Raw genomic sequence first — 11,805 nt, forward strand, 5'->3', positions numbered from 1 at the left:
ATAACACAATTTGCTTTAGATCGTGTGTGACATCGTCGGGTGATCGAAGTTCGCGGCCAAAAGTGAGATAGGCTGGTGTATGGCTTGTCGCTAGACTCACTGCTGTGTTCATTGCAAATCGTATGCAAGCAAGCTTTTCAGACCACTCCCTGTGATTGTCCTGCACCAAGATGCCAAGTTGAGTCTTTATATCCCTATTTTTCCTCTCTACGGGATTCGCAGCTGGGTGGTATACAGGGGTGAACGTATGGTGAATACCAAGACAAAAGGTGACCTTCTGCATAACAGCACTAACAAATTGCGATCCGTTGTCGCTATGAATTCGCCTGGGAACTCCATATCGAAGGAAAACTTCATTTATCATGGTCATAGCGCATGCTTCCGCGCTGGCTGTATCCAGTGCGAACAGTTCTACCCATCCGGTTGCTATATCCTCCACCACTAGGATCCAGTTTTTGTTAGTTACTGAAGTTGGCAAGGGACCGAACAGATCAAACGCTAGGCTTTCAAATCTTTGATTAACTACGGTGGTTTGCAACAGTCCAGCAGGTTTAAGGTTGGATGGTTTATAGCGTTGACACATTAGGCAAGTTTTCACATATGATTCTATGAATCGTCTCATACCCTTCCAGTAATACCGACGCGATATCCTTTGATAGGTTTTATCGGCGCCGTAATGACCTGCTAATGGATCGTCGTGATAGACCGCCAAAATGTTTTTCCATTCGTGCTCGGGAACTAACAATTGGGCATCATCGTTGTTTTCATCTTGATTGTACTTATAGAGCACACCACTATTCAATACATATCCTTTGCCGCCCCAATAGATAGCATCTTCGCCTTCCGTCTCTAACGCCGTTATGATTCTAGCTATATGTTTGTCTTTCAACTGTTCATTGCGTATTTCAGAAGGTTTGCGTGCAGGCATATCTACCACAATGGTGCATAATTCGCAACTGCTAGAGTTATTAGCGTCACACTGGGGTCTGGATAGAGTATCGGCAACCACATTTGTCTTCCCCGGTGCATACTTAATCGTAACGTTATACGCTTGTACAATCAAAGCCCAACGTGCCAATCTTCCCGTGGGTGTTTTAATCGTTAATAGCCATTTAAGCGCTTGATGATCCGTAACTAATGTAACTTGTCCACCTTCAATATATCCGCGGAATTTGTTGAGTGCCCAAACTAGGGCGAGCGCTTCTCGCTCAGTGGTGCTGTAATTCCTTTCTGCGGAATTTAATAGTCTGCTAGCAAACTCAATCGGGTGTTCGTCCTCTCCCTCCCCCTGGACTATGACGGCTCCGATTGCGTAGTTGCTCGCATCGGCCTTAATTATATACGGCTTGGTTTCATCCGCTGGCTTCAGAACTGGTGCAGAAGTAAGGTGACACTTCAAGTCGTTGAAAGCCTTCTCCTGGGCCTCTTTCCATTCCCATTGAGCATTCTTTTTTGTTAACCTCGTCAATGGTTCGCTGACTTTGGAGAAGTTCGGAATGAACCGTCTGTACCAGGAGCAGGTTTGTATGAAAGATAGTAAGTGCTTGAGGGTTTTGGGCTGTGGTAGACTAGTAATCGCTTCCACCTTGGAGGGATCCACTTGTAAGCCGCTTGAGGTGATCAAGTGCCCTAAATACTTGATAGAATCGCAACAAAAGTGACATTTAGTGAGGTTACGAGTAATGGACAAGACTTCTTCTCGTCGTTTCAAGCCATCTGCCCTATGGCAGATGCCTATATATCTATATATGTTAGCAGTTTGATGAGCAAAACTATATTGTCTTTGCTTTAAGCACTTGTACAGTTGATAAGAAGCCACACTAGATTTAGCGCCGGGGTCGACAAACGCTGTGCCAATAACATCAAAGATGGCAATTCCCACCTGAATTCTCGGGCGGGCGTCTAAGTTGATGTCTAGCGCGCAAAACCCAGTTTTCTCCATCTTGATTGGTTGAGCTTCTTTACACTTAGGGCATTTGCTTCTTGTGTAACCAGGCATTCCACATCCGTAGCAGTAGAGAGTCGACATACTTGGTGACGGTGCTTGGGTAGACTCCGTTTTAATCTCTTTAGGAGGTTGTTGTGTTCCACCCATTTGCTTCAGTCTTTTTCGACATTCCTCAACGGTATGGCCCGTGGCACGACAGTACTCACAGCGCTGTTTCTTTTTGGTTTGCCCAGTTTGCCTTTCGAATTGGTCATTAGACAACACTGATGAAGACTTCTCACGTAGCACCTGTTCAACATTCCTAGCAGCAGTTAGCAGCTGGTCGAATGTCATCACTGAGTCACGTGGTATCCTCTCGCGTATATTAATGTGCAACTGACCATGAATAGCATCTATTTGTAATTCCTCTGTTAAACCCGGTGAACGTAGCTGGGTCAACAGGGCTCTGTTCTTTGCGATAAACGTTTCTGATAGCATATCCGACGGTTGCTTGCGTGAAAATACTTCCTGGAATATTTGGACGCCAGATATCTTCGGTGCAAAGGCATGACGCAATCTTGCCTCGAAGTCGGTCCAACAGGTAATATTATCTTTCACTCCTTGCCACCACGTAGAAGCTTCACCTTTCAACACCAGAGGAAGACTCATAATAGCAGCCTCGTCCGACATGTCATTAACCTTTTTATAGACCGATGCGGCTGATAAGAACTCTTCCAAGCGTATAGATTCTCTAGTGCCGTCATAGGAAAATGACACGTTAGCAAATGATGCCGTTGTAGTCCTGACACCGCCAGCTGCGGCTTGAAGAGCTGCGGCCGTAAGTGACGTCACCAACTGCTGTAGCTGCTCCGTAGACATAGAAATGTTAGCCATCTTCTTTGTACTAGAAGATCCGTGAAGTTTACGCGGTCTCAATCCCACTCTCAGTGTAGGTCTTGATTTGGGTGTAGCCGAAGGTCCGGATTCCGCCAGTTTGGAGATATTCGGCCGCACGTTGAGCGCCAGTTGTAACCAGGTTGGAGTGGTTTTTTTTAAATAAAACGGCGGAGTGAATTTTCTTTTATAATGGAAATGATTCGAGTACACGTAATTTAGCGCCAATCACCAAGAGATGGGTCGGGAGCCGATCGCATCGTAAATGGGGATATGGCAGGATTATATTAGTGAGCCGGGAATCCGTCTACACTGAGTCCGTTGAATAACGAAAGATGTCGTACAAAATTGGCAAGCTTACTTATGGATTCTACGTCGACCAAGTGTTCGCGCGTTCTATCTCGACGCCAGCGCCATCTCTTGGCATAGATAGTTACTAATTGTGTAGTTCCGCTATTCGTTACTGGATGGCGTTAGTAGTGGTGTTACACCACTGATTTATTATTTTTAAGATAAATATGTAGGAATTACAAACGTTGATTATGTAACGGAAGTAAGTTTCGAAGCCATTGTGTATTTTCAATTTTGCGCGAGCGCCGCGCGACACGACTATCGTGCGCGCCGAGCGGCAGCCCACTGCCATACGCCTGTCCGATGGGCGCGCCGGCCAAATGTACCTAAACTGCGGAGTGACACCCCCCTGCTATAACCCAAACAGAGTTTTTGGGTTATATACTAAGCTTATAAAAATAAAGTATGGTTCTCTCTGCCTATGTTCCACTGACAAGCGACTCTTACTAAACTCAAACAAGTAGGACTAAATACCATACTCACTACCTACGTGCAGAACCAAAATATTTAAACTACCTACTGTGAAACTTCACAGATCTAACTTAATTATCCTTTGTGTACACGGAGTCAAGAAGCCTCCGTTTCGAAACTGCACCTTTATTAGACAAAGATGGAAAGATGCCTTCAGGCAAAAGTTTCAAGTTTGTCTGGCTTAAAGCCGGGTCGGGTGCTACAAAATCTTTGACATAGGCCACATTTAAAGCATTTAGTTGTCCTGTTTAAGTTGTTTCTTAGTGATGGTAACAAATCACAAAATAGGAACACAGTAAGTAGCTACTTTTTGCTTTTAAAAATAGAAACAAGAGAGCAGTAGTACCCGAGCGAACTAGAAGGTCTTCGGTTTATCTTGAGGAAAAATGCTTTCTTGTATGGGTCTGGCTATTTTCCTCCGCATGTCGCATTTCTCAACCGATGCTCTTGAAATTTGGCGAGCAGCTATAACCGCGAAAATCGAAGTTCGCAAATTGCATCTTTCTCATCACCCTAATTACGCATTCATTGGAGTAAAAGAGATTTGCGAAATTCGGTTTTCGCAGTATATTAGGCACTTCAGATTCGATAGGAATTTATTTATTCGATGTTTTAATACCTTCTGCAGATTCAGTTTTAGGATGTTATTATCAAAATGGATTTCGATTTTGGAGTCTCGTGGTCTACGACTAGCAGGCTTGATACCTAAACGTCAAACTTCTATGAAATTATGACGAATAAATAACTCTTGTACCTCGTAGGTCATTGCTATCAAAATCGTTGCAGACTTTTCTTGGTCTAACTCTAAAGTTTTATGAATAGAGGGATAAAATTTTCACATCTACGCAATCAATGAATAATTAATTGGACGATATACGCTACAAGTATAATATTTAAACGCTTTAGGCTAATAGGTTGGTACCTATGTTGTTGGTGGGGGTGTGGTATCCCCACACTCACAGAACGCAGAACAAGGTACCTATGCCACAGAATAAGTAATAGTATTATCATACCTATGCCGAGAATTGAAATGATCGTATGATATCTAAATGCTATGAGGTAGGGTAAGGTAATATACCCAATTTCTAGATCCCTAATGTAATTTGATTTTCAGAATTTAATTTAACTTTGCCTAATAAACCTGTTATAACAAAGTCATTCCAACAACTTGTTTTAGCCTAAATAAACATCTGGAATTGTCCTGATTGCGTCGTACCGGTCGCCAGTCCGGCACACGGTCCGGGTCAACATCCGGACCCGCCGGACGTCATTTAAACTCCGGAAAATCGCCAATCTCCTTACTAGATATCTACCTGAAATTTTTACACGGCAAGGCTAGGCGCACTTCACACGAACTGTACCAATGATCAAAAATTCAGCGCTGAAATCTGTATGGTCACCGAATATCTGAATTAATTCAGTTTCTGCCCATGTGTGGTGCCCATTATGAGTTTTACTGTTTAAATAGTCCAACCGCACTACTCACTTGTGCCCTATTGCCAGGGGCGTATTTACCCTAGGGCCAAGGGGGCCATGGCCCGGGGCGGCAGGCCTCGGGGGGGCGGCGAAGCCGCCCCCTCGCGGCTTTTTCTGGGCGCCTTTTATAATCAAACTTAGCTATATTTTTTATTATATTTTATATTAATTGACATTTAAATTAATAAACAAACGAACGCTTCAAACCCCACCAATTGCTTAAAATATCTACCAACAAGTACCTAAATTAAGCAACATTTTCGTTCAAGAAGTATTAGTATGGTATTAGTATGGTAGAAATTCTTAAAAGTAAAATAATTAATTTTGCGTGATGATCTGTGTATTTTTTGAGTTCATTATTTTAATTTTTTTATTATTATTTTATTTGATACACTAGCAGCTCTTGGAGCTGATGCGTGTATATCGAAGCACTTGTATTTTATTTTATTTTGCACTTTTTAAAGTTCTAAAATGTGTATCCAGTCTATTTTTGAAAGTGTTGACCGATGGTGCACTAACAACAGTTTCTGGTAGAGAGTTCCACACATTTACCACACGATTCGGTAAGAAGTGTTTTCTAGGATTACTAGCACACGGAGGTTTGACAAGTTTTTTGGAGTGTCCTCTTAACCTTACATTCTGGCTTGATGTGTATAGGTCTATAATATTAGGAACATTGTAGTGTCCAGACAAGATTTTGTATGTCTCGATAAGATCGCCTCGCTTCCTTCGGTCCTCCAATGTTGTAAGACCTAATTCCTGAAGCGGTTCTTCGTATGGCTTGTCTTTCAATGAATTAACCATTTTGGTTGCTCTTCGCTGAACTTTCTCCAGCAATGTGATGTCCTTTTTAAAGTAGGGGGACCATATCTGAAAAGCATACTCAAGTAAAGGACGAAGGTATGACATATATATTCTAACTAGCTTTTGCCCGCAGCTTCGCACGCGCAGGAGAGTTTTTTTAATTGGACCCCCATTTCACCCCTTTAGGGGATGAATTTTGAAAAATCCTTTCTTAGTGGACCCTTAGACCTTATAAGGAACCTACTTGCCAAATTTGGACTTTCTAGTCCCAGCGGTTTGGGATGTGCGTTGATTTAAGTCAGTCAGGTCTTTCACGTTTATATATGTAGATAAATAGGTCCTTAGTAATTACATGGAATGCTTTCCGAATCATAAATATACAGCATAGAATTTGCTCTCTTGGTGATTTTGGTTATATGCGTGTCCCATTTCAAATTATGTGAAATAGTGATACCCAGGTCTTTTTGACTAGCTACAGCTTGGAGCGGAACAGAGAATTGTACAATACCTAAAATATAGTATTTTATTAGTTTTTATCAAATCTTAAACTTTATTTTTATTAATTAGTTATTAAGAATTCATACTCGTACGTGGTTTGAAACGATGCGGTCTGAAGTTTTTCGGGGGTCTATTATAAACCGTGAATATACCGTTGAATGTGGTTTTAACATTTTTTTGTCTGTTTCTTTTTGCTAACAGTGTGAAAGGGACAGAGATAATAGAACCCAAGTATTTCGAACTTGTATTTAACCCCGCATGTTGAAATGACATTTGACTATAAAGTCACTTGAACGTCATTTTGTCTCACTCAGTGAGCAAAATCGCATTTTGCTCACTGTTTTTAAGAAGCTAAGTACCCTTGTTCGAGCTGCTGAGGTGAAAATACTTTTTTCTACTCCCGTACTTTTATTTGTCATTTAAAGGGTCGTGCACACACCTAACACACCTTTAAAACCCTACCTTATAGTTGTCAAGACATGTCTTTAGTCTATTCCCCAAAAAATAATTTGTGCATGTACACGCAGTATCTTTTTGGCGATTTTACGATACTTCGTGTAATGACCACTTAAAAAATATTGAATGAAATACAGTGTTGCCAACCTTATTTTAAATGTCACCTCTGACAAATAAGTGAACCACAGACATGTTTTTTTTAATTTCATTCATTCATTCATTCTTTTCCCGCCCGTACCCTCCATTTTTGCTACTTCTTGAATTAAAAATATTTGTTAAATTTACAATTTTATTTCAAAGTAAGTGCTTGGTCGTAGAAAAAGTATTGTATGCAACGTTGTTTAACTGAGTCAAAAAATACTCGTGGCGCCTTTATTAACAATTTTCGGCTTCGCCTCAAATTGTTACTCACGCCATTCGCCTTTTTTGACCTCTCTTAAACAACGGTTGCATAAAATACTATATCGTCACTGATGAAGGGGGGCGGCAAATCAAAATGGCCCGGGGCGCCAAATTTGTAAATACGCCTCTGCCTATTGCCCAACTAACATTAGGCGCTAAATATAAGAGGTAAAAGAGAGAAAAAACGGGTTATTCCCACTAGTTACCACCAAGTTGTTACCAGTGGTAACTACTGGGAATTTTTTTCCCACCTTTTACCACTGGTAACTACTGGGAAAAAATATTCCCAGTAGTTACCACCAACTCGGTTTAGTGGTAACTACTGGGAATTTTTATTCCCAGTAGTTACCACCAAAACTTTGTTAAAGTTAAATACTAATAAAAACAGTATAAATAGTATAGTATAAATATCGAGTGATTGAATAAATAATTGTTAGTCGATTAGTGTTTTAGTCAACTGCCTTAAAAGTGACCAAAAATATAGTAATCAGTTTAACCGGTACTAGTACAAAAACTATAATATACTTATGTAAGAATAAATTTAATAATCCATTTAGATTATTTTTTAAGTGATTTTATTAGGTAATTCAAAATCACTCTGTATTTATACTCTTACTATTTAAACTGTTTTTATTAGTATTTAACTCTAACAAAATATTGGTGGTAACTACTGGGAATAAAAATTCCCAGTAGTTACCACTAAACCGAGTTGGTGGTAACTACTGGGAATAATTTTTCCCAGTAGTTACCAGTGGTAAAAGGTGGGAAAAAAATTCCCAGTAGTTACCACTGGTAACAACTTGGTGGTAACTAGTGGGAATAACCCGAAAAAACAGAAGCCTCTTCTGTAAATTGTTCTGTAAGTGTACCTATTGTTAGCAAAGCCCACAAGGGCAATAATTCTCGGGTCAAAAATTGGAATAATAGCGCTCGCGCTCGACATACAATTTTCAAATTGCCAGAAATCCTAAAGTCAATTTTTTTATTCGGTAGACTAAAATGACTTTACATAGTATGGAATGACACATGATGTTCATACAATGATATGTCATTTTAGTCTACCGAATAAAAAAATAGACTTTAAATAAAGATGACAACTGAATGACACAATACACCTCTAAAAATGTTAATTATTTTCATAAATTTGTGCCTCTTTTTGTTATAATATGGTTTCTAACTATCATGAGGGCTATATGAACTTTAGACACAGCTGCGCGGAATAATGAGCGTGTGCTCTGTTTGAAGTGTTTGAACCATGTACGGAGATTTTTGAGCCATGAGTATCATTTATTATGTACTGAGTTTCATTTTAACTCACATTTATAGACGGGTCTAAAGCGAAATTTATTCAATTACCATTATATACCGACGTTTCGACACAGGTTTCACTGGTCATGGCTAACTGATGTTTCAGCAAAATAAAGCAATAAAGGTAATTGAATAAATTTCGCGTTAGACCCGTCTATAAATGTGAGTTAATGTGTCAAAACGCGAAGGTTTTAAATATTATATTGAGTTTCATTTATTATGTACCTACCTAAATAATATAAGTAGGTATCTATTATTTAATCAAATTCAAAAATATTTATTTCGTGTGGTTTACACACATAGATACTTATACAACACAAACATACAAGCAAGCATTACACATAAAACACAACATATACACATTATAAATTTACACATAGATAAATTAATACTGTTACCCCACAAATGTGCCAGTTTCTAAAATTCAACTCGGTAGTACAACGTGTGGTTAATTCGCAAGCTCTTTCTGTTCCGCAAATACAAATATTTGTTCAGGACAAGCGCGTATTTGTCTTCGGTCAGAATGTTTAGAATTTGTTGCCCGTTGTTCTTAGGTAGGTGTAGGTACCTACTGGAACTAGGTCGACAAATAAGTCGAGAAATGTGTATGGAACATGGTGTGGAGGCTACCGTAGCCATTTGGCCAAAGGTATGGTGCAATCTTTTCAAGCGATGGCGCCATTTGGCCTACTGTCGAGTAGATGGAGTTAATTTATATATTTAACAAACTAACATAATAAAGCGCCATCTGTTTGATATGACGTAAACAAATTAAAATGGCATTAAAGTTAAGCCAATGAATTGTCTTATATGCGTGATTGTAGTTTGGTTTTTATTCAATAGATGGCATCAAATTAAGGCATAACGTGGATTTGATCCTTATTTACAGTAGGCCAAAGGTATGGTGCAATCTTTTCGAGCGCTGCCGCCATAACCTTTGGCCTACTGTGGAGTAGATGGCGTTAATTGCAATTAACACATCGTGAAATAATAAGGATCAAAGTCAGATGGCGTTCTAACAGTTTTAACACATTCAGAGCCCAAAACCCAACTATGGGGTATTTTATGATTTCGATCCCAGGCCGGACGACCCAAATGACGAAATTTTTGTGGCCTGGCGCGGATGTCGTGTTTGGGTGGGAGGCAATGAATGTGTTAAGTTAATCTTCTGTCGAAAGATGGCAGTAAATGTACTATGGCCACTATGGCTGCATTATTTACAATGACAGTAACTCTCTATACACTCTTTAATAGTGATAGAATAACAAAAGGGATAAAAACTGCAACACTAAGCTCAAATTCTATATTACTATATAAACTGTTTACAGAAGAATATTAAATGATTTACACTTCATCAACCAGCTTGAACCTCTGATGCTGTGGTTCAGGTATAACATTAAAGTATTTCTTGTAGATGGTCTGTTGTTCCCGGCCTCCATAGACCCGCTGGACCCATGTGTGCTCCCAGTTAGGATCAAATCTCTCACATGTTACAACCACTTTACCGGGCTCCATGGCAAACAGTGTGCCGTTGCGACCAAATCCAACCTGAAAATAGTAAAAACGTTATGTGATAGAGATTATAAATTAACTAAACATAAACAGGACTGGACATATAGTTTACTTTAGACAAAGTGGTGGAAATAACGTTCTTTGTACACTTCACAATGCAAATTAGTATTGTAATATCATTACTACATTTCATAACAGAGGTTAGGGACACCCGATGAGATGGGAGAACAATTTCCCACCAGTGGATAAGAACCACTCGAAACAGGGAAGACGTGAAGGATTTTGTCGGAAACCCCGAAAACCTGACTAGTGACAATTAAAAACAGTGTTATAGTAACAAAACAAAACTATAAATGAGACAGTGAATAAAGGCTAATTATATTCTATTGTACTACACTTCTACTGACGACTAAAGACAAATGTCTAAAAGCATTGGTATTTTGAAAAGAAAGCCACATAAGCTGCGAATTATATTTGTATAACTCCATACACATAGGTTATTTATTTATTACATTTCTCTCATGTGTCTAAACATAATTATCATCCAGTCAGCAGCAGAAGTTGCTAAGCGGGCGAGGTGTTCAAAATTACCTTGACGCGCTCTTATTCTCTGAACAATAAAGTTGCATCAAGATAATTTTGAACACCTCGCATGCTTAGCAATTTCTGCTGCTGGCTGTACCCAGAAAACACTGACAGACACTTCAATAAAATGTAGAGTTTCTGACTCGAATGTATTTACATTAAGTCCAGGATGAAACCTAGGAGTCCTCTGTGTCGCAAGTATGTTGCCTGCCTGCACAGTATGACCATCCTGTTTCTTCCATCCTCTGTGCTTCGGTTTCACTTTGCAATTAGTATTTTTCGTGCTGCCGCCAGTCTTCTTACTGGCATTCCGCACAGATTCTGTACAAAATGAGTTTAAATTAGTTGATATGATACTTCAATCTGACAAATTGTGTCGTACATAAATGTTATTTTTTTTCCAGATCATACATCTTACGCACACATTCTGTATGTATAGAAGATTACTGTACTTTCTAGTTTTTTATAAAACCAATCGTTCGTAAAAACTTCAGAAATGTTTAAAATAATTCTTACTTAACCTAAACAAATTGTAATATTATTTCACATACCAAGTAGAACCGTAGATAATTTATTCTTGGTAAATAAAAAATTTAAAACCATTCTAAATCCGATATTTTGCTACGTAGGTACACTTTTAATTCTTATAATTAATTATTTCCTTAAAATTTACTCTACTTCTATCGTTTCGTGAGATCCCTTTTCGCTTCGATCCGACCGAGTACCGACCAAAAGAGAGCCCTCTTGAAGCATTTTATGGAAACTCATTTGAAAGAGCCATCTCTGATTCTCCGCCAAAACTAAGTATGTTTGTGTGCGTGCACAACTACATATGCATCCATACGTGTACTTTCGTTCCACATAATATTAGGTCTACTTGGGCGGTTTACAAGTCCATTTTTTGTTTGGTTTCTTGTAACAAAAACCTTTAATTGTTTACAAGAAATCAAACAAAAAATTTACTTGTAAACCGCCCAAGTAGACCTAACATTATGTGGAAAAGGTTAATGTTATCACTAATGGAATAAAGAAAAAAACAGAATATTAAATTCAATATGTTTACATGTTTACATCACATTATCGCTAGGAAAGTACAATTTTAGGTAAACAATAGAAAAGAA

General features: G+C 39.0%; 1 protein-coding gene across 1 annotated transcript; it reads right to left on the reverse strand.

The window, feature by feature from the left end:
* Positions 1–9,865: 9,865 nt before the first annotated feature.
* On the reverse strand, positions 9,866–11,313 carry LOC134662929 (large ribosomal subunit protein bL27m). Its single transcript, XM_063519234.1, has 3 exons — positions 11,236–11,313; positions 10,842–11,005; positions 9,866–10,135 (listed from the first exon to the last, which is right to left on the reverse strand). Exons 1-3 carry the CDS (start codon positions 11,285–11,287, stop codon positions 9,932–9,934), a joined length of 420 nt encoding a protein of 139 aa, XP_063375304.1. The 5' UTR covers positions 11,288–11,313; the 3' UTR covers positions 9,866–9,931.
* Positions 11,314–11,805: the final 492 nt, after the last annotated feature.

The sequence above is a fragment of the Cydia amplana genome, chromosome 3 (genome assembly GCF_948474715.1).
Source record: "Cydia amplana chromosome 3, ilCydAmpl1.1, whole genome shotgun sequence".
Taxonomy (NCBI): Eukaryota; Metazoa; Arthropoda; class Insecta; order Lepidoptera; family Tortricidae; genus Cydia; species Cydia amplana.

Excerpts from the sequence above, each read along its gene's own strand:
- LOC134662929 (XM_063519234.1), bottom strand. The coding sequence starts at position 11,287 with ATGGTTTTAAATTTTTTATTTACCAAGAATAAATTATCTACGGTTCTA. Across the intron at positions 11,006-11,235 it reads ATTATCTACGGTTCTACTTG|AATCTGTGCGGAATGCCAGT; the intron begins GTATGTGAAATA and ends CATTTTGTACAG. Across the intron at positions 10,136-10,841 it reads GGTTTCATCCTGGACTTAAT|GTTGGATTTGGTCGCAACGG; the intron begins GTAAATACATTC and ends TACTATTTTCAG.